The sequence below is a fragment of the Amblyraja radiata genome, chromosome 13 (assembly GCF_010909765.2).
Source record: "Amblyraja radiata isolate CabotCenter1 chromosome 13, sAmbRad1.1.pri, whole genome shotgun sequence".
Lineage (NCBI taxonomy): Eukaryota > Metazoa > Chordata > Chondrichthyes > Rajiformes > Rajidae > Amblyraja > Amblyraja radiata.
The window spans coordinates 48,847,345-48,871,032 of record NC_045968.1 but is presented as its reverse complement, the minus strand read 5'-3'; the positions used below and the strand labels follow the sequence as shown (position 1 = coordinate 48,871,032).

At 42.4% G+C, this 23,688-nt stretch overlaps 1 protein-coding gene across 2 annotated transcripts; it reads left to right on the top strand.

Annotated features, from left to right (window-relative positions):
* Window positions 1-1,615: 1,615 nt before the first annotated feature.
* Window positions 1,616-23,189, top strand: LOC116979989 (apolipoprotein D-like). 2 transcript variants are annotated; one of them, XM_033032017.1, is made up of 6 exons: window positions 1,616-1,741; window positions 3,496-3,634; window positions 11,024-11,145; window positions 16,722-16,801; window positions 21,830-21,865; window positions 22,753-23,189. In XM_033032017.1, exons 2-6 carry the CDS (start codon window positions 3,515-3,517, stop codon window positions 22,992-22,994), a joined length of 600 nt encoding a protein of 199 aa, XP_032887908.1. In that variant the 5' UTR covers window positions 1,616-1,741; window positions 3,496-3,514; the 3' UTR covers window positions 22,995-23,189. The 2 variants fall into 2 exon arrangements, with proteins under 2 accessions (XP_032887908.1, XP_032887909.1); XM_033032018.1 differs by lacking the exons at window positions 1,616-1,741; window positions 3,496-3,634 and adding an exon at window positions 3,717-3,886.
* Window positions 23,190-23,688: the final 499 nt, after the last annotated feature.

Genomic DNA, 23,688 nt, shown 5'->3' with positions numbered 1-23,688 from the left:
GGAAGGAGGGAGAAAGCAAGGACTTACTGAAATTAGAGGTCAATGTTCATGCCGCTGGGGTGTAAACTACCGAAGCAAAATATGAAGTGCTGCTCCTCCAACTTGTGGTGGGACTCACTCTGGCTATGGAGGAGGCCCAGGACAGAAAGGTTGGATATGGAATGGGAGGGGGAGTTGAAGTGCTGAGCCACCGGGAGATCGGGTTGGTTAGTGTGAACCGAGCGGAGGTGTTGGGCGAAGCGATCGCCAAGCCTGCGCTTGGTCTCACCAATGTAGAGCAGTTGACACCTAGGGCAGTGGATGCAATGGATGAGGTTGGGGGAGGTGCAGGTGAACCTCTGCCTCACCTGGAAAGATTGCTTGGGTCCTTGGATGGAGTCGAGGGGGGAGGTAAAGTGACAAGTGTAGCATTTCCTGCGGTTGCAAGGGAAAGTACCAGGGGAGGGGATGGTTTGGGTGGGAAGGGACAAATTGACCAGGGAGTAATGGAAGGAGCGGTCTCTGCGGAAAGCCAAAATGGGAGGAGATGGGACGATGTGGCCAGTGGTGGGATCCCGTTGGAGGTGGCGAAAATGTCGGAGGATTATTTGTTGTATGTGATGGCTGGTAGGGTGGAAGGTGAGGACAAGGGGAACTCTGTCCTTGTTACGAGTGGGGGGATGGGGAGTGAGAGTGGAGCTACGGGATATAGAGGAGACCCTGGTGAGAGTCTCATCTATAGTCGAAGAGGGGAACCCCCGTTCCCTAAAGAATGAGGTGGAACACCTCATCCTGGGTGCAGATGCTGCGCAGATGGAAGAATTGGGAGCAGGGGATGGAGTCCTTACAGGAAGCAGGGTGGGAAGAAGTGTAGTCCAGATAACCAAGGGAGTCAGTGGGTTTGTTGTAGTTGTCGGTCAGTAGTCTGTTAGCTGTGATGGAGATAATGAGGTCTAGAAACGGTAGGGAGATGTGGGAAATGGTCGAGGTGAATTTGAGTGCTGGATGGAAGTTAGTGGTGAAAAGGATGAAGTCATTGAGTTCTGCATGGGTGCGGGAGGTAGCACCAATGCAGTCGTCAATGTAGCGGAGGTAGAGTTCGGGGATAGGGCCACGGTACACCCCGAACAAGGATTGTTCGAAGTACCCTACAAAGAGGCAGGCATAGCTGGGGCCCATGCACGTGCCCATAGCTATGCCTTGGATTTGGATACTCCACTGGGTAAATTTAATTGTGAAGCTATGTCCTCTGGTTAGATCTCTAACAAACGGTGGAAACAAGTACTGTTTGATGGCGAATCTTTGGAGCATAAAACTACCAGGGGTTTGAACTAAATAATGCATACGATTTAAGAAATATTAATGAGATATTATGGATAGGACATGTTTGGATGGATATGGACCAAATGCGGGCAGGTAGGACTAGTGTAGCTAGAACATGTTGGCCGGTGTGGGCAAGTTGGGCCGAAGGGCCTGTTTCCACTCTATAACTCTTTATAGATTTAATGCACATTTTAGGAACGAGCACTAGACTTAGCTGACACACATACACGCTACCGGCGAATGCATGACAGTGATCTTCCCTGGGGCTGGGCTGGGCTGGGCTGGGATTGCTGTCACCTGTCCTATCATCGAGACCTGCTTCCCGGGTTGGGTGCTGACAGAGATATAAGGATTCGTTGCAGGGCGGTGAATCAGACAGTGGCACACATCAGCTGGGATCAACTCCTGAATACACAACACGCATTCATCTTGTTCCCAGGTAAGCTATGGGGGGGGGGGTTCTTATAATATGGGGGATACATACATAATCAGACGGATACATATATATATATGTATACACACACACATATAATATATATATATATATATATATATAATCAGACGGGTTCCTTTGACAAACTTGCTCTCCATGAAACGATATTTGTGTCTGATCTTCTGTTCTTTTGGAATATGTTTGGCTGAAAGAGCCGGTGATCCGAGGGCTTGTTTTGTGGCGGATTTCAAGAGGAATTCTATCAGGTTAGATAGGAGCCCACAAAAGTCATAAAACCTTTCGTTTGCAGAGATTGTCGGTCTGTTGAAGGGATATAAATAACTGCCCTGCTGAGCAATGCATTTTGCCGGAATAGATGGGATTCCCTTTTTACGAGGATGTTTTTTTTTTAATGGAAGAAGAGTCTCGACCCAAAACGTCACCTATTCCCTTTCTCCAAAGATGCTGCCTGTTCCGCGGAGTTACTTCATCGTTTTGTGTCTATTCTCGGTGTAAACCAGTTCTTCCCTCCACGGATTCATTTTTCCGGGCGGGCTGTAAGATGAATGGAGTGAGGAAAGTGAATCAAGATGGGAGTCAGGTTTTTGCTTAGAGCCCAGCAGTTTCAGTCTGAGAGCTGGGGCTCCTGCTCCCATGAGCAGAGAACTGCTAAAGCGGCGCTAATAACAGAGTGTGTAATAGACGCGCCGGCCCGTGGAACATATTTAAGTTCAATGCTGAAGATGTTCACCACACAGTCTCCCCGTTATAAAAGTAGAACTGAATTCTTGGGACGGAAAGAACTGTTCGCATATTAACGGAGAACGGAAAGTCGAGGATAAACCACGGGTTGGTGCTTACCCGGGGAGGTTAAACGCGGCGAAGCGCATTGGGGTCTGAAGAAGGGTCTCGACCAGAAACGCCACCCATTCCTTCCACCCAGAGATAGATGCTGCCTGACCCGCTGAGTTACATTTCGCGTCTATCTTTTGACAGTAGAACGTTTTGAGTCTGAAAGTGAACGGGAAATGAATACTTTCAGGCTGGTAGATATTTAAACAAATGACATGCGCCTGTTCAACTAGAAAATCCCTTTACTTAATTAAACGGCAATGATAGGAAGGAGCTCGATTACAATGCGCGGACATTTTCATCCATATTTCTGTACACCTTGAGAAAATCTATGGAAGGGGACAAGAGTTCTTCACAATTCGTTGCCAAACTTCTGCTTGTTATGATGATTCACTCTTTAATAAAGAGCTTCAAGCCAATGGCTGGGTCCCAGATAGAGCACGGCTCCATCCAGAGGAAACGGAGACGCATGGAAAAGGAGCAAAGAATGAAAATATACGTAGCAGGGAAACTGCAAACTGGGAATTACATGCTGGAGGCAGGGGTGCGAAAGGGAGACAGAGTCTGATCCATCCATCCACCTTTCCACCCACCCACCCACAAATACTCCCACCCACCCATACAAACCACCCACACCCCACTCACACTCCCACCCATAGACCCACCCACCCATACAAACCACCCATACACCCACCCACCCATACACCCACCCACCCACTAATACTCCCACCCACCCATACACCCACCCACCCATACTCCCACCCACACACCCATTGACACTCCCACCCACGCACCCATCCCATGGTTTTTTTTCCATTTGTTTTCACGCGTCTCCTTCTATTGCTGCCCCCAAAGTATCTGGGTGATGGTGTGAGAAACCTACAGTTTGTATCCGCTTCTTCTTCCAGGTGCCGCCAAGAAGCTAACATGCAGGGGCTTCTGCTGACACTGGCTATTTCCGCCATCTGCTTCACCCGAGCAAGTGGCAAGCTTTCAAAGACTCCGTGTACCGAAGTAGAATCGCAACAGAATTTCACTCTGAGTGAGGTTAGTAGTTCATTGTGTGGCTATATGTGATCTTTGCATTTGTTATGTGACGAGATATTCCTGGCATCTTTAACAGAAGAAAATAAGCAGCACTTGCCGAATGGTGTACGGGTTACGTATCTGTTTCTCTCACCTTGTGGGTCTTTAGTTCTGCTGATCACCATGATTCTTTGGACTGGAACCACAATCCTAAATAAAAACCATTCAGTGTTTCTCATGGAGTTGATACATTATTCACCACGATCAAAGAAGGTAAGTGGATTCACTAAAGAGGGCAAAAGCATTGGCTGTATGGCTGCCTGATGTAGATAAAGACAAGAGAAATCTTTTCATTTACCTTTGGGCAAACATGGGAGAAGGCTGAGTTCTATTCTTTTTAATGTTCAGGGGTAACATCAATGGCAAAACCAACATTTATGCCTCTTCCCAAATTGTTGCTGAAAAGGTGGTGGTGAGCTGCCTCATTGAGCACTGCTGGTGGTAACTTTCACAGTGTTATTGGGGAGGGAGTTCAAGCATTGTGACCCAGCAGTGACAAAGGACTGGCGATACATTTCTAAATGACTACGAGTGTGTGACTTGGTGGAGAATCTGTAGGTACTCCCGTCCTTGGTGGTAAAAATCACAGGTTTGTGAAGTTTTTGTAGTTCTGGCTCATCGCTTCAGTGCATTTTGTAGATGATTCAGGAGAATATCACTCGAAAGGACATGTTGGAAGGAGAAAGGGGGGTGTGGAGGGAAAAAGGGTTTGTTTGAGGTTACCTAAAATTGGAGAATTCAATATCCATACTATTGGGTTGTAAGCTACCCAAGTGGAATCAATCTTCTACCCCACTTCAGTTCTGCTCTTGATAAAACAGACTTGTTATCAGTGAAAATAATACGCATGAATAGACCCCACGAAGAATATATTGCAACATAATTTTCAAAATTATAATATTGATTGAAACAGACCCTTCGGTCAACTGAGTCCACGGGGGCCATTGATTACCTGTTCACTGGTTCTATGTTATCCCACTTTTGCATCCACTCTTTGTACACTTGGGGCAAATTTGCAGAGGTCAAGTAACCCCCAATCTACACATCTTTCGGATATGGGAGGAAACCAGAGCACCCAGTGGAAACTCACATGGTCACAGGGAAGGCGTGCAAACTCCATACCGACGGCATCCAAGGTCAGCATCAAACCCAGGTCTCTGGTACAGTGTTCAGCACTGTATTGGTGCTGGCCAAAAATAGATGCTTAACATGTCAGTAATAGCAGAATTTATTTGGGGTTGAATAGATAATAGACAATAGACAATAGGTGCAGGAATAGGCCATTCGGACCTTCGAGCTACCACCGCCATTCACCGTGATCATAGCTGATCATCCACACTCAGTACCCCGTTCCTGCCTTTAACCCCATATCCCCAGACTCTGTTATCTTTAAGAGATCTATCCAAATCTCTTGAAAGCATCCAAGTCAAGTCAAGTCAAGTCTATTTGTCACATACACATACGAGATGTGCAGTGAAATGAAAGTTGCAATGCTCGCGGACCTTTGTGCTAAAAGACAAACAACCAAACAACCAAACAAACTATAAACACAATCATAACACACATATTCTTTTACATAATAAATAATGGAAGGAAAAAACGTTCAGTAGAGTTAGTCCCTGGTGAGATAGGCGTTTACAGTCCAAATGGCCTCTGGGAAGAAACTCCTTCTCAACCTCTCCGTTCTCACCACATGGCAACGGAGGCGTTTGCCTGACCGTAGCAGCTGGAACAGTCCATTGCAGGGGTGGAAGGGGTCTCTCATGATATTGTTGGCTCTGGAGTTGCACCTCCTGATGTATAGTTCCTGCAGGGGGGCAAGTGAAGTTCCCATAGTGCGTTCGGCCGAACGCACTACTCTCTGCAGAGCCTTCTTGTCCTTGGCAGAGCAATTCCCAAACCAGATGGTAATGTTCCTGGACAAGATGCTTTCCACCGCCGCTGCGTAGAAGCACTGGAGGATCCTCGGAGACACTCTGAATTTCCTCAATTGCCTGAGGTGGTAAAGGCGCTGCCTTGCCTTACTCACGAGTGCTGAGGCGTGTGATCCAGAGAATTGACCTCCACTGCCTTCTGAGGTAGAGAATTCCACAGATTCACAACCCTCTGTGTGAAAAAGTTTTTTCATGTCTCCGTTTTAAATGGCTTACCCCTTATTCGTAAACGGTGGCCCCTGGTTCTGGACTCCCCCAACATCGGGAACATGTTTCCTGCATCTAGCCTGTCCAAACACTTAATAATCTTATATGTTTCAATAAGATCCCCTCTCATCTTTCTAAGTTCCAGAATATACAAGCTCAGCCGCTCCATTCTCTCAACATATGACAGTCCCGCCATCCCGGGAATTAACCTTGTGAACCTACACTGCACTCCATCAATAGCAAGAATGTCCTTCCTCAAAATTTGGAGACCAAAACTGCACACAATACTCCAGGTGTGGTCTCACTGGGGGACTGTCCAACTGCAGAGGGACCTCTTTGCTCCTATACTATACTCCTCTTGTTATAAAGGCCAACATGCCATTCGCTTTCTTCACTGCCTGCTGTACCTGCATGCTTACTTTCAATGGTACACAAAAAAGCTGGAGAAACTCAGCGGGTGTAGCAGCATCTATGGAGCGAAGGAAAAAGGCAACGTTTCGGGCCGAAACCCTCCTTCAGACTGATGAACAAGGACCCCCAGATCCCATTGTACTCACCTTTTTCCCAACCTGACACCATTCAGATAATAATCTGCCTTCCAGATTTGCCATCAAAGTGCATAACCTCACATTTATCCACATCAAATTGCATCGGCCATGCATCTGCCCACTCACCCAACCTGTCCAAGTCATCCTGCATCCTCATAGTATCTTCATATTTCACACTGCCACCCAGCTTTGTGTCATCTGCAAATGTGCTAATGTTACTTTTAATACCTTCATCTAAATCATGAATGTATATTGTAAATAGCTGCGGTCCCAGCACCGAGCCTTGCGGTACCCCACTAGTTACTGCCTGCCATTCTGAAAGGGACCCGTTAGTCCCTACTCTTTGTTTCCTGTCTGCCAACCAATTTTCTATCCATGTCAGTACCCTACCCCAATACCATGTGCTCTAATTTTGTTCACTAATTTTCTATGTGGGACCTTATCAAGTGCTTTCTGAAAGTCCAGGTACACTACATCCACAGGCTCTCCCTTGTCAATTTTCCGAGTTACATCCTCAAAAAATTCCAAATGATTAGTCAAGCATGATTTCCCAATTGAAAATCCATGCTGACTCGGACCGATCCTGCTACTGCCATCCGAATGTGCTGCTATTTCATCTTTTATAATTGACTCCAGCATCTTCCCTACCACCGATATCAGGCTAACTGGTCTATAATTCCCTGTTTTCTTCTCCCGCCTTTCTTAAAAAGTGGGATAACATTAGCTACCCTCCAATCCACAGGAACTGATCGTGAATCCATAGAGCATTGGACAATGACCACAAATGCATCCACAATTTCTAGAGCCACTTCCTTAAGTACCCTGGGATGCAGACCATCAAGCCCTGGGGATTTATCAGCCTTCAGTCCCATCAGTCTATCCAACACCATTTCCTGCCTAATGTGGATTTCCTTCAATTCCCCCATCATCCCATATCCTCTGGCCACTAGTTCATCAGGAAGATTGTTTGTGTCCTCCTTAGTGAAGACGGATCCAAAGTACCTGTTCAACTCATCTGCCATTTCCTTGTTCCCCATAATAAATTTATCTGTTTCAGTCTTCAAGGGTCCAACTTTGGTCTGAACAAATTTTTTCCTCTTTAAAGGTTTCCGAATCCTCTGGCTTCCCGCTCATCTTTGCTATGTTATACTTCTCTTTTATGTTTATACCGTCCCTGACTTCCCTTGTCAGCCACGGTCGCCCCTTACTCCCCTTGGAATCTTTCTTACTCTTTGGACTGAACTGATCCTGCACCTTCTATATTATTCCAAGAAATACCTGCCATCGTTGTTCCACTGATATGCCTGCTATGGTATCTTTCCAGTCAACTTTGGTCAGCTCCTCCCCCATGGTTGCATAGTCCCCTTTGTTCAACTGTAATACTGACATCTCCGATTTTCTCATCTCCCTCTCAAATTGTAGATTAAAATATCATATTATGGTAATTATCGCCTAATGGCTCCTTTACCTCGAGTTCCCTTATCAAATCTGGTTCATTACACAACACTAAATCCAGAATTGCCTTCTCCCTGGTAGGCTCCAGTACAAGCTGCTCTAAGAATCCATCACAGATGCACTTGACAAACTCCCTTTCTTGGGGTCCAGTACCAGCTTGATTTTCCTAGTCTACCTGCATGTTGAAATCTCCCATAACAACTTTACGACATGCCAATTTTAACTCTTGATTCAACTTGCACCCTATATCCAGGCTACTGTTTGGGGGCCTGTAGATAACTCCCATTAGGGTCTTTTTACCCTTACAATTCCTCAGTTTTATCCATACTGACTACATTTCCAGATTCTATGTCACCCCTCGCAAGGGACTGAATTTCATTCCTCACCAACAGAGCTACCCCACCCTCTCTGCCCACCTGTCTGTCTTTTCGATAGGACGTATACGCTTGAATATAGTTCCCAGCCCTGGTCCTCATCATAGTTATGATTTATTCAGATTGCAATAACCCTTCCTAGAAAATGCAATATAGGCAAAATCATCCAATCATATACCAGAGGTTGATAAAAGAATTTTACCCTGACTAATTGTAAAAAATAGATTAAGATCATGTTTCACATTTTTGTAGTTATATATTTGATTGCCAGAGTAAGACAGTCCAATATGTCTTTTTTTACACCTCAATCAATTGGATGAGTACTTGGGTCATATGTTTTGCCTTTCTCTCACTGTTCTCTACTGTTAATGGGTTTTCTTTTGTAAAAAACATCAAAACTCATAAGCAACAATTACAATGCAAATGAAAATTGGGTTGAGGATTCCCAAAAGAAAGTATTCCCCTTCCTCAGATTGGAAGGGAGCCTAGAGTTGGCGATTTTTTTCGGTGACTGCTGGCGTCATATCAGTGCCGCCAAAAGATTTTGAACATTTCAAAATCCAGCGGCGAAGAAAAAAAATGTTGCGACACTTGCAAAAACACCGCGCGTCAAACGTCATCATGCCGCGTCATGGCGCATCACGTCGCAAAATTTTTGGTGACCTGATATGTCAGTCAATGATGTTGGCAGTCGCCGAAAAAATCGCCAAGTGGGACAGGCCCTTAACTTGAATGAGAGCAATTGGTGAATGAACTGAGTTGCCACAAGCAATTTGTTTCACAAGATAACGAAGGCATAACTGAGGGAAAAAAGAAGCAGCTTGGATCATTGAAAAATTAAATGGGTCAATATTTTTAAGGGGAAGGTTTAAATTCTGGGGTTTCAGGTGGGCACGCCCAGCCTGACCTGTTGGGAACCTCTCCTGCTTTGTATTTTGTTGCTCCTACATTCCTATTGTTTATGTTCTTGCCCTCTAACAGCTCCCATTCACACATTGACTAGGCAACCTTGTTTTCACTTTAACCCCCTGGTCACCAGTTTCACCCTACCCTTCTGCTCAACAAGTTTCTTTCGTCTCCTTCCCAGTTCAGGTGGACGGTCTTTGATCTGAAACATTGACTCAGTTTCTCTTCCCAGCAGACCTGAGTATGTTTTTGTTTCTATTTTAGTTTTCCAGCACCTAGAGCTTTTGATTCTCAAGGTTATCGTATCGGCAGATTCAGTGGAGAAATAGGTCACTCTCCTAACACTGGAAGAAGATTAGTTTAGTTTAATTTAGTTTTAGTTTAGAGATACAGCGTAGAAACAGGCCCAGTGGCCCACCGAGTCCACACCGACCAGCCATCCCTGCACACTAACACTATCCTACACACACTAGGGACAATTTACAATTTTACCAAGCCAATTAACCTAAAAACCTGAACTTCTTTGGAATGTGGGAGGAAACCGGAGCACCTGGAGAAAACCCACTTGGTCACGGGGAAGAACATTCAAAATCTATACAGACAGCACCCATTGTTAGGATGGAACCTGGGTCTCTGACGCTGTAAGGCAGCAACTCTACCGCTATGCCACCGTGCCACTCCCATCTGGGATTGCTAGGATTTCCGACAGGAATGGAAAACATAAATAGCGATGGATAGGTGACGTTTCGGATCGAGACCCATCTTCAGACTGATCACGTTTCCTAACCACATTCTACAGGGGTACTGCCTGACCTGCTGAATTACTCACACTTTGTGACTTTTTTCATTAACCAGCATCTGCAGTTCCAGATGTTCTTGAAATAATGTTGGTGCCAGTTGAATTCATGCATAGGGTGTGTTTTCCAAGAGACCTCAGCAACACTATCAGATTCAACATTTGAGGGCATTGCTGCAACAGTATCAAAAGAGATATTTATTCCTTAATTTAAAAAAATCTTCAATTGTATTTTTGATATAGTAGGAAATCAATCCTTTTGACTCTGTAAATGTGTTTATGGTTTAGGGTGGACATTAATGCTTTAAACACAAGGCAGATGACAGAAGGGTCTCGACCTGAAACAATACCCATTCCTATACAGAGATGCTGCCTGCCCTGCTAAGTTATGCCCCGTTCCACTTAGGAAACCTGAACGGAAACCTCTGGAGACTTTGCGCCCCACCCAAGGTTTCCATACGGTTCCCGGAGGTTGCAGGTGGTTGCCAGAGGTTGCAGGTAGTGGAAGCAGGTAGGGAGACTGACAAAAACCTCCGGGAACCGCACGGAAATTTTGGGTGGGGCACAAAGTCTCCAGAGGTTTCCGTTCAGGTTTCCTAAGTGGGACAGGGGCATTACTCCAGCATTTTGTGTCTATCTGCAGATCATTAGTTTCTCTTTTCTTAATTTGGCTCATTGGTCTGAAGTCTACAATGAGACCAGATGGTTTCAAATAAATTCTGAACATTTATACGATTTTGCCACTTTGGTGCAGTTCCAAGGGCGCACTGGTTTACTTGAGGGAAAGTGTTTTGGATGAAATTGTAGGCAAAGATCCATCTGATTTTCAGGTACACAAAAGGTTGCACATTTTTGTCAATTAACTTATTTTATTTCTCCAATGTAATACCTGATAACCATAAACATGATATCAAATTGTCATTTGCTGTTTCAGAATTTGCTGTATAAATGAATTGTAAGAAAACAATGATTACACCCCAAGCACAGAAACTACCTGATTCTTCACTTTGGAATAATTTGAAGATGAGAGGGCTTCTGAACTGGTTGAATTTGTTGGCCTTTGAATTATTTTCCAGGTCTGTGATCCATATACACAGCCAAAATAAACCAATATGTTTTATTTTCCATAGTACATGGGGGTATGGCATGAGATTGAACGACTTCCCACACATTTTGTTTCCGGTGAATGCGTTACAGAAAAATACAGCCTGCAGACTAATGGTTGGATAAAGCTTACTACAATGGAGAGGTTGTAAGTATTCCACACATCTATGGAGAAAAAAACAAGACAAAAGTCAAAGGTATAAATGTTCTAACATTTTGGACTGGTAAAGCATGCAGTTTTAAAATCAGGACCTCTAAAGCAGCTCTTGGAGCTAGTTTGGATTATATTTGTACAGATACCAAAGCCTTGTTCAGTATAAATTCTGTTTGGTTACTCCAGAACAGCCAAAGCCCAACATTTGCATTACTATCCTCAGCAAAATGTTACTAACAAGTTACTTTGTGCAGGTGTCACTACCAAGTTTTCTATTAAGTTTTTTAACTGATTTCTCTACAGAACCAAAATAAGGCAAAAATGAAACCCAAGTGAAAGGAGAACATATTAACAATCCAATGATAACATAGGTCAATAGGCTACTGAAGAAACCATATGCCTACATTAGTTGTGGCATAGATTGGGATGTTATGTTACAACTTTACAAAACACTGGTTAGGCTCCACTTGGTGTGTTTTATGCAATTTTGTTTGGTGCACTCTAGGAAAGATTTGATTGTGCTGGAAAGAGCTCAGAGGAGATTCACCAGAATGTTGCATAGATTGGAGGATTTTAGAGAGATTAGATCAACTGGGCTTCAGTTCATTGGAGCAAAGGAGGCTGAGAGTGACCTGACATAAAAGGTGTAGAAAGGAACTGCAGATGCCAGTTTACATTGAAGTTAGACACTACCAATATGCTAGAGTAACCCAGCAAGACAGGTAGCTTCTCTGGAGCGAAGGAATGGGCAACGTTTCGGGTCAAGACCCTTCTTCAGACAGTTCTTCAGACAGAAGGGTCTCGACCCGAAACATCACCTATTCCTTCTCTTCAATGATGCCACCTATCCTGCTGAGTTACCCCAGCATTTTGTGTCTATTTTCCGAGTAAATAAAAGGCATAGAGATAGGTTAGCTAAATGGAATCTTTTCCCCATGATGGGGATATTAAAAACATGAGGACATGGGTTTGAGGTTAGAGGTTGGAATTTTAAAGTGGATCTGATGGGAAGTTGTTTTTTACACAGTATCTGGACACGCTGCCGGAGAAAGTGGTGGAATCAAATACAATCATACCATTTCAGAGGTACTTGGATAGCCACTTAAAATGACGGCATAGAAGGGTACAGTCCTAATATGGGCAAATGTGATTAGTGCAGATAGGCAAAAAGGTCAAAAAGAACATGATGGGCCAAAAGTGATTTCTCTGGTACAACTCTATTGAATGTTTGAACTGCATTTAATAAAAGTCCAAAGGCAACGGAGAAGTTGCAAAAAATAATGAATTAGATGGTGCTGGAAAGTGGATGGTGTAGATGAGGGGCTTGATTTGAACGGGTGTGTCTATTCTTCAGGCAGAAAAGCTAGGTTAAGATTTAATAAAGACATTTAATATCATGGGGGTTCTAACAGACCAACAAAGAGAAATGAGTTGCTGTGCTTTTTCGTGCATTATACAGATGCGCAATCTATGTCATTCTGAGGAAAATTCAAAAACTTGTTAGTATTGGCACTCGAGTTCTGTTTCTTAATTCTACCATCTTCACTTTTTGGGGAAACCAGGTGATATCCATGCTGGGCTCACTGGTTAAAATGGCAGCTGGGCCTAAGGACACAATCTGTTTACATAAAGCAGGACCTCACCAGTTTGTCCTTGCTATAGATTCAGTGGAGATAAATTTGGTTTCTGGTGAAATGAAAGGAATGGGATTTGGAGGCAAGAGAGTATGCAGATGCTGGAATCTTGAGTAAAATCAACATGCTGGAACTACTCAACAGGTCAGGCAGCATCCATGGTGGGAAATGGATATTATGGTTGGCACCCTTCTTCAGACTGATGGAGTTGACAAAATATACCATGTAGAATGAGGTGTGGGAAGAGATGGGGCAAGCGCTGGGAAGTAATAGGTGGATCCAGGTAAGGAGCTGATTAGCACTTGAGTCATGTGGGGGAGAGAAGGTGAAGATAGGAACCAAGGCTGGAGGTGATAAGTAGAGAAGGCAAAGGGGGTGTGAATAGGGAGTAAAATGTTCAACTATAGGAAGGGATGGATGGGAACAGGGGAGAGTGGAGAAGTAAAATGGGAAACCTAGAGGAGTGAGAGGTCAGCTTGAACATTCAATTCCCCTCACCAGTCCCATGTGACGTGTCTGTCCTTGGCCTCCAAAATAGCCACTGAGTGAGGCCATGTACAAACTGGAACCACAGCACCTCCTTTGTTAGACTAAGACCCAATAGCAAGAATGTTGAATTCTCCAATTTCAGGTAAATCCTTACATCTGCTCATCACCCACTCCTCCCTACTAAGGGTCCCCCATTTTGTTTCCACAATTCCCTTCCACCCATCATCCCTCTGAAGAAGGGTCTCGACCCGAAATGTCACCCATTACTTCTCTCCAGTTACGCCAGCATTTTGTGACTATCTTTGGTTTAAACTAGCATCTGCAGTTCCTTCCTACACATCCCTCCCTCCAGTTCTATATTACTCTCCTCGCCTTTTCTTTCTTATCATCTCTCACCATTTACACCCTTTTATCTTCTCCAGCCTTGGTTAGCATCTCCACCCTTCTCTCCCCTACGTGTCTCATCTTCCAATCAACCTTCTGGACTACCTGGATCGATCAACCATTTACCAGCTCATGCCCCTCAGTTGCCCTCCAGCTGCTCCATCAGTTTGAAGAAGGATCACAACCCAAAATGTCAATTATCCATTTCCCTTCCCAGACACTGCCTGACCCACTGAGGTCCTCCAGCAGATTGTATTTTTCTCAAGAGTGAGATTTTCGAGCTCGGTTTGCTCCTGTTTTTAACTGCTCACCTGCTTCACTTCCATTGGACATCAACTCTTTCATGTGAAGAGTAAAATGGTTCTCTGGATCGACATTTAAAAGATATTTAGACATGTACATGGTTAGGGAAGGAAAGGTTGAGAGGGATGTGGGCCTAAGGAAAGGTTGAGAGGGATGTGGGCCTAAGGAAAGGTTGAGAGGGATGTGGGCCAACTGCAGGCAGGTGGGGTTTGTGTAGATCGGGCATCTTAGTCTGAATGGGCAAGTTGGGCAAAGTGGTTGTTTCCATGCTGTTTAACTCAATGCCTCTGTAATTGGCAATTTATAAAATTGGATACACACTCCATGCATTAAGTGAAGTTCATGGACTTTGAGATGGCGTAACACTAGAAAGAAAATCTAAAAACGCCCATTCTCAACTGTTCTCCATTTCCCATCTTCTCAACTTCCACCCACTAATTTCAGTCTGAAGAAGGGTCCCCACCCGAGACGCCACCTGGCCTTTTCCTTCAGAGATGCTGCCTGACCTGCTGAGTTAATCCAACACTTTGTGTCTATCTTTGATATAAACCAGCATTTGCAGTTCTTTGTTTCTACATCTCAACGTTTTACAACCATGTCTATGTGGTTTCATGGGTCGCTTTGTGAGGCCATACAGGGAAGTTGGTGCAATTGAGAATTGCCACATTCCACCAATCACCTTTTGGACATATGGACTGACAAGACGTGGCACACAATTGATAATGATTTTAAGGAAAGGAAATATTCTACGCATGTCAAATAAAATCATAATATTAAGAATGTTTTTTAATTTACAATATGCTTGTTGTTTATAAATGTGCATGTAGATGTGGAAAGATTTACACTGAAAAATTGGACTATATCAGCAATAATGGTTTGGTATATAGTTACCAAATTAATTGAGCTTAATTAGAAACATTAAACAAGATTGCTTTTTTGATAACTTATTTTTTAATATTCCCTGGAATCATTAAACTCACCCACTCTTCTACTAAGTCTGAAGAACGGTCTCAACCCGAAATGTCAACCATTCCTTCTCTCCAGAGATGCTGCCTGTTCCGCTGATGTTACTCCAGCATTTTGTGTCTATCTTCCCCCCCCTTCTACTAAACCCCTCTATCCTGGGAAAAATACTGTGACCTTATCTGTGTCTCTCGTGATTTTATGTACCTCTGTAAGACCACCCCTCACCCACTCCTATTCTCCAGGGAAAATAGTCCCAGCCTTATATCTAAAGCCATCCCATCTGAGCAACATCCTTGGGGATCTTGTATGTACTTTTTTTAATTTAATAATATCCTTCCTGTAGCTAGGCAACCAGAACTTTACACAGTCAACTGTATTCCTCAATGTCTTAGACAGCTATAACATGACATCCCAACCAGTCTATGAACTGACTGAAGAACACAAGCATGTCATATGCCTTTTTTTTACCACCCTGTCTATCTATGTTGCAATTTTCAAGGAATTAGGCACATGTTCCCTTAGGCCTCTCTGCTCCACAACAGTCCCCAGGACCCTGTCATCTATTGTGCATTCCCTGCCCTGGTTTTCATCCCAAATGCATCACTTCACATTTGACCGAGTTAAATTCCATCTACCATTCTCTGGACTATTTTTCCAGTTTATCTAGTTTCTGCAGTAATCTTAAATAACCTTTACTGTCTCCTGCACCCACCAATTTTGGTGTCAGCTTGAAATCTACGAACCATGTCAACTACATTGATACCCAAATCGGTAATATAGATGGCAAACTACAGGGATTAAGTATGGATCCCCATTAAACACCATTGGTCACAAGCCTTTAATTTGGAAACAAAAGCCTCCACTTCTACCCTCTTACTCTCATCACCAAGACAACGTTCTTATCCATTTGGCTCGCTTACCCTGGATCCCATGTGATCTAACCTTCTGGACTATTCTACCATATGCAGCCTTGTCAAAGTCCTTGCTAAAGTCCATGGAGATAACATCCACCACCCCGACCTTGTCTGTCCTCTTCAAAAACTTCAATCAAATTTAAGGGGCAGGATTTCCCATGAGAAATGCTGCATTGGCTTTCGCTAATCAGTCCTTGCCTTTCCAAATGCAGCTGGATCTTGAGTCTCACAATCCTCTCCGTTAACAACAGCACGTATTAGGCTTTAGCCTGTGGTTCTATGGTTAGCCCTTGAAAAAATACAGCATTGGGCACCCTCGAATCTTCCTGTATCTCACCTGTGGCTAACAATGATGCAAATATCAATGCTAGGAACCCAGCAATTTCTTCCCTGGATTCGTTCAAGTTCAAATTTATTTGTCACATGCACCATAAGGTGCAGTGAAATGTAATTTACCTTGCAGCATTACAATGGATTCCCACATGTACTAGGAAATATTTGGTCAGGTCCTGGGGACCTCTCCACCTTTATGCTCTTCATGACTGCCAGCATCTCCTCTTTTTTGTAAGATAGATATATTTCAGGACATCACTTGAAATCCCTAGTTTCCACAGCCTTCTGCATCATAAGTAAGAAATAAATTCTGCTACACAGTCAGTAAACATTTTGTTCTGTAGACGGTCTAAACATGTCCCTTTAGTGAATTAAATGGATCCTGCAATGCAACATGGATAATTGAATGATGAACAAATTCTTCAGTTACCTTCCTCTGCTGATTGATCCAGATGTTCACTGGCTGCTCTTGAAACCTCAAAAATATGGTAACGCTGGAAACATTATTCGTTTCATTCAAAACCAATAAATATGTGTTTTTTTCCAGGGAGAATGGCTCTTTGCAATATTATCAGGGAGAACTAGCTCCAACACGTTTGAATGTAACAGCTACTCTTCAATATAGATGTAAGTATACAAAGATGGGAGAAATATATCTTTATTGTTTTAATGATTGCCAACTTTCTCCATAATATTAATCACCTTTTGGCTTCTCCTCGGCTACTTCTAAGCAAACTTAAAAATGAAGTGACTTGGTTGTTACACATTGGCTGGGGCATTGAAATGTCAGTGATCCCACCTGTACCATGCTAGTACTTAAGATGATATCCTACGTAACTACATCATGTCTGAGGAAGAATAATATGTCACCTGATAGCAGACACTCTATTCCAAGTGATGAAATTACCAGGGAGATGGAGAAAAAGTTTGAAAATTGTGCTCAAAGCCTTGGAAAAGCATGTGACACTTCAACCATGTCTTGAAAAGCTCTTTCCTAGGTCTGCTCAAAATAGTGAAGTATTGTGATACTCCCGTTCCTTCAATGGGAGTATATAGAGGACCTACGTAAATTTAGTTTCGTTTCGTGTAGAGACGCAGCATGGAAACATATCTCTTGTTTCTTTTTACCCTGAAGAAGGGTCTCGACCTGAAATGTCCGACCTGCTGAGTTACTCCAGCTTTTTGTGCCTATCTATGGAAAAAGACTCTTTGGTTCATCGAGCTCATACCTGTTGATCTACCATTCGCACTAATTCTATGTTGTCCCACTTTCTCATCCAATCCTTTTGCACTAGGAATAATTTCCTGAGGCCAATTAACCTACAAACCCACACATCATTGAGATGTGGGACGAAACCAGATCACCTGGATGAGAGTGATCATGCAAACTCCACACTGACAGTGCACAAAGTTAGGGTTCTCTGGCACTATGAAACAGCAGATCCATCAGCTGCACCACTGCACCAGATTTAAATTATGAAAGGAGCACGCCATCTTACAAACCACCCTTCAAGTATTCTCTTGCAGAGAGAAGGGGCTTGCCTTTATCTCCCTAGATCTCCAATAACACCAAGTTCTGATTTTATTGGCCTCCACCATCAAAAATAATTTATGTAGAAAAAAAGAACTGCAGTTGCTGGTTTACAAACAAAGGCACAAAGTGTTGGAGTAACTCAGTGGGTCAGGCAGCATCTCTAGAGAACGTGGATAGGTGGTGTTTAAGTTTAGGACCCTTCTTCAGACTTTTCGGGTGGGGACCCTTTAGAGTTTAAAGATGGGTCCCAACCTGAAACATCACCAGCCCATGTTCTCAAGAGTTGCTGTCTGACCTGCTGAGTTTCTCCAGCCACTGCTTATTTAAAAATTTTTTTTTTACAGTATGTCCCCTGATCTTATATTTTTTGAGAAGAGACATTGTTTTTTTGTCATATGTCGCGAAACGGAACAACAATATTCTTACTTGCAGCAGCACAACAGATATGTAAAGATATTACTCTGTAAAACTCATAATAACAGCAGAGAAAAGTTCAGTATTTATGTAAAAAACAAACAAATAAATAGACAATAGTAGTGCCCGTATGATGCACTTTGAAATACTTGTGACATATGATTAACAGTTTAACAAGCTGTGCTTCAAAATGACTTCATTGCAAACCTGGAAAGATTGTTACATAAGTATAGATCTCATAACTTCGAACACAGGTCATAATTTTTAAATCTTCTTATCCATATTCCATAGAATGGGAAAGTTCCTGATAAATATGTCTTGACATATGGCTGGTATGGGCAAGTTGGGCCGAAGGGCCTGTTTCCATACTTGCATACTTCCATGACTCTATGACATACATATGTTTTTTTTATGAACATGCATCGAACATCAAGCAGGAGAAATTTAGGTCATTTTAAGTTGCTTTGTTTGGCATTAATTGACCTGAGCTGGAACTGTAAAACTTGTCCCTGCACCTCCTCCCTTACTTTCATCCAGAACCCCAATCGTTCTTACAGGAGAGACAGTGCTTCACTCGGTGCTCCCAATGTGTCCTCTTCTACATCGAAGAGACAAGGCACAGGCAAGGCAACTATTCCACAAACACTTATGCTGTGTCCCCCAACACTGCTGGATTTTCTGATTGCCAGCCATTTTAGCTCCCCTTCTCATTCTCATACTGACCTTTCTGCCTTGGCCTCCTCCCATGTCAGAGTGAGGCCACACACAAACTGGAAGATCAACTCCTCATATTCCGCTTGGGTAGCTTATTAGCTAATGGTATGAGCATCGAATTCTCCAATTTCAAGTAAAACCTCTAACCCCCACTTCTTACTTCTTTCCCCACCCCCTGTACACACACTGTGTGCAACTACCCTGTCAATCTGTTCCTGTCCCCTCTTCTGTTTGCTCATCTTCCATCTCTCCCTACTCCAAGTCCCTCAATTTCCCTGTTATCCCTCTTCTTTACCCTTCCACTGGCTCTTTGATCCATAACCCTTGCTCCAGCTTTACATTTCACTCCTCCCCTTCTTTCATTATCTGCCACTCTTATTTCTCCATTTCATCTTGGTCAGAGATATCTTTCCGTATCGTTTTAACACTAAAACCATTAATCTGCCTATCAAGCCTCTCCCTTCCCCGTATCCATGTCCACCTATCACTTGCCAGGCTTTGACCCACCCCTAACTCACTTCCCCAACTTCATTTACACTACACCATCAACCTGAAGATGTGTCCCAATCCGAAATGTTGTCTGTCCACTTCCCTCCACAGATGCGGTCTGACACGCTGAGTTCCTCCAGCGCTTTTTATTTTGCTCAAGATTCCAGCATCTGCAATCTTTTGTGCCAGTATTGAGCTGCAGTTAAGGGTTGCAAACTAACAGTACTGATAACATTGCACTGCGAGGTCATGGTTCCAATGAAATTGGAAGGGCGTTTGAACTAGGTAAATACAAGGGGAGATATAAGGAAAAAAATCCTTCTTTCGATTATTTTTGAAATAATCGACGTTTCGATTATTGTGTGCAGTTTTGGTCACCCTGTTATAGAAAAGATGTTACAGTAAAGATGTTGTTAAAGTGGATAAGGTGCAGAGAAGATTTACGAGGATGTTGCCAGGACTCGAGGGCCTGAGCTATAGGGAGAGGTTGAGCAGGGTGAAACTTTATTTCTTGGACTGCAAGAGGATGAGGGATGATCTTGTAGAGTTGTATAAGATGATGAGGGGATTAGACTGGGTAAATGCACAGGGTAGGGGAATCAAAAACAAGTGGACATAGATTTAAGGTGAGGGGGGAAAGATTTAATAGCGAACTGAGGGGAAACCTTTTTACACAAAGGGTGGTGGGTATATGGAAAGAGTTGTCAGAGTACTATCACAACATTTAAAATACATTTAAACATGGTACATGGATAGGATAGGTTTAGAATGATATAGGCAAACACAGGCATGTGCGACTAGTGTAGATGTGACATGTTGGTTGGCGTGGGCAAGTTGGGCCGAGCGGCCTGTTTCCACACTGTGACTCTATGTTGGCTGACCCAATGAGCACTGATTTAGATGACAAACTAATAGTTTATCCCCAGATTTCAAGTAGCACTCTAGGCTGAAAAAAATGGCACATCTTTCAGAGCTCTTGAAATTTGAATTTATAGCAGAGACTGAAAATGTCAGCCTCGGAGCTTCTGATGTTCAGCTGGAGGTTATCTGCATCCTGATGTCAGACAGGCAGTATATCAGTAAATGGAAATTAAAAAAAGGGAACATCTTAAACAGAAGCAGGAAATGCTGGAAATTGAGCAGGAAAGAATGCTGAGTCTTTATCCAACACCGGTGATGACACATTTGGAATATTGTGAGCAGTTTTGGGCCCCACATCTGAGGAATGATGTGCTGGCTTTGGAGAGGGTCTAGAGGAGGATTACAAGAATTATCCCAGGGATGACTGAGTTAACATACGATGAGCGTTTGACAGCTCTGGGACTGTACTTGCTGGAGCTTAGAGGGATGGGGGGATATCATTGAAACCTTCCGGATAATGAAAGGCCTAGAATGAGTGGATGTGGAATTGATGTTCAGTATTGGGAGAGTATAGAACCAAAGGGCATAGCCTCAGAATAAAAGGATGTACCTTCAAAATGGAGATGAGGAGGAATATTTTTAGTCAGAGGATAATGAATCTGTGGAGTTCATTATTACAGACAGCTGTGGAGGAAATATATTAGGTATTTTTAAGGCTAAGATTGATTAGGAAGGGTATCAAAGATCAAGGGGAGAAGGCAAGAGAATGAGGTTGAGAGGAAAACATAGATCAGCCATGATTGAATAGACTTAATAGGCTGATTGGCCTAATTCTACTCCTATGTCTTATGATCTTATGGACATATTTCATAGGTCAGGTCATACCTGTGGAAAGAGAAACAGAATTATTATATTATATTATATTTATTATATTTTATAGTTATTATATTTTAGATGTAAGTAAGTTTATTGGCCAAGTATTCCCATACAAGGAATTTGCCTTGGTGCTCCACCCACAAGTAACAACATGACATACAGTGACAGTTACGAATGATTCAGAAAACACTAAACATTCATAATAATAAAACATTAATGATAAAACACCATTGATCAAGCATGTGAACCAACAAAATATCAGATCAAAGGGAGGCTACAGATTTTAGGCTGTTGAGTAGAGCAACTACTCGTGGATAAAAACTGTTTTTATGTCTGGCTGTTTTTATCCACGAGTAGTTGCTCTACTCAACAGCCAAAAAATGTATATGTATTATATTATATTATAAGGATTCCAGACCCATTCAGTCCTATTGAACAATCGAGCAAGATAATACAACTATTTTTTGTCATTGTGTTATTAAAATATTGTAAGAAAACTATGTCCATTCTTGTATTAATTTTTGTGCATTTCGTTTAAAATATGCAGATACTCAATATTAAGTTTTGATGTTTCTTTTTGAAAGTGCAATGTTTTACAATATCCATTGCTTGGTCAGGTATGTGCCACTCTCAGCTTTCTTTAGAAAGCGTGAGAGAGAGGCATCAATTTAGGCTGAGTTTCAATGCTTTTACCTATAAAGTAATGCATATTCTTAATTCTAGTTTTTACTGTTTGTGCTAACCTTCCCTTTGTTTTGTTAATTCAGCGGGACTTCCATTCATAAGTATTCCAGAAATGGCTGGTATGTACTTTCTTTTCAACTTGTATAATGTTTCATTTGGATCAAGTGTTGTTTCTTAAGCTGGTGTTGAGCCTGTGATATTAGGAAGGGAAGAGATGAAGGGACTGGTGTTGCATCTCCTGTGCTTGCACCGTCCATGGATCTGGACCAAGCAGCAATTCACTTGCACTTCTTCCAATCTAGTGCAATGCCTTGGTGTTTATAATGTGATCTCCCTAAAACACCGGAGAAACCAAATATATATTATGTAATCGCTTTGCGGAGAAAGTACATTCAATCCTCTGTATCCGCCATTTTAATTTCTAATGTAGCCCCACTCTCATTTTTCAATCTATGACCTCATGCCCTGTTATAACGAGGCCATGACAGCTTGGAGAAGAATATCTCATTTTCAGTCCAGGCCTATTGCAGCCTTTACAATTCAATAGAGGTTTTTTTTTCATTTTAGATTTCCATTTCCTCTTTCCTTCTGATTGTGTCTGAACATTTTTGCCTGCCTCTGTTTTACATCAGATTAATTTTCTCTATTAGTATTTGTTGGCCATGTCTCACAGCTTTGCATTCGCAACAGCCCCCACAGACAAAGAAGCATTGTGGCCTTTTCCACGACTGAAAACTAACTTGTTTTCTCTTTTTTCTCATTTTTAATCTTTTTTTTTGACAACAGTGAAACTGTTTTGTTAAATATCTACACATGAAAAATTAACTAATTAGGCAACTTAGGGACTTGAAAGATATGTGCATCTGATGCAGATATTTTGCATGTTGTTTGCCATTTATTCTAATTTTAAAGCATCATTCGTTGAGGATAATTTTGTGTATAGTTAGTAAAATGGAAATAACTTGCTTTAATCCTGATTAACATTTTGGGTGGTATGTTTCTGCAGAGTTCTCCTTTGTCCCGTACATCATATTGTCCACTGACTACACCAGTTATTCGCTGGTTTACTCCTGCTTTCAACAGCGAATGTTTTCTTGGAGTCGTGTAGAATATGCTTGGATTCTGTCAAGAGAACGACACCTACCAGAAGATGTCATTAATCACCTGCATGAGATCCTGGAGAAGTATAAGATTCAAGCTGATGAAATGGTTAAATCTCCTCAAGAAAACTGCCCTAAAAATACATAAAGCATTGAGCAGAAAACATTCAAAATCAACAAATAAATCTGGAAAAAACATCTTTAGTTTTCATAATCATACTCTACAATTGTATTAGTATCATTTGAATTATATCATTCATGTTGAAGTGTCACTGTTGGGCATGAGATGAGTGTAACTTACTTTTACTAAAAGTGGGCCATAATAAATATCCCCTAAACATGGGCAGTTGTCAACCTTTGCCTCTTTTCAGATTTGTGGTGATTATGAAACATTGCTCAGTCTACCATTACATTTATTCACTCACAATATCCATATAAAGATGTTTTTCACAAATTTCAAAGGAACCTGTTATAAACAAATTGGAAGGAACTGCAGTTGCTGGTTTAAACCAAAGATAGACACAAAATGCTGGAGTAACTCAGCGGGACAGGCAGCATCTTTGGAGAGAAGGAATGGGTGATGGTACAGGTCGAGACCTTTCTTCAGACTGAAGAAGGGTCTCGACCCAAAAAGTCACCCATTCCTTCTCATCAGAGATGCTGCCTGTCCCGTTGAGTTAGTCCAACATTTTGTGCCCATGTTTGTACATGAACAGATAATGGCTTTGATTGTATTGATGTATGTGAAAATATTGCAGCTCACAATTTCAGACTGTGCAAGCAATCTCATCATTTGGAGTCAATCCCCAATCAATTGGTCTTTGCCGCAATATATGTTTTCA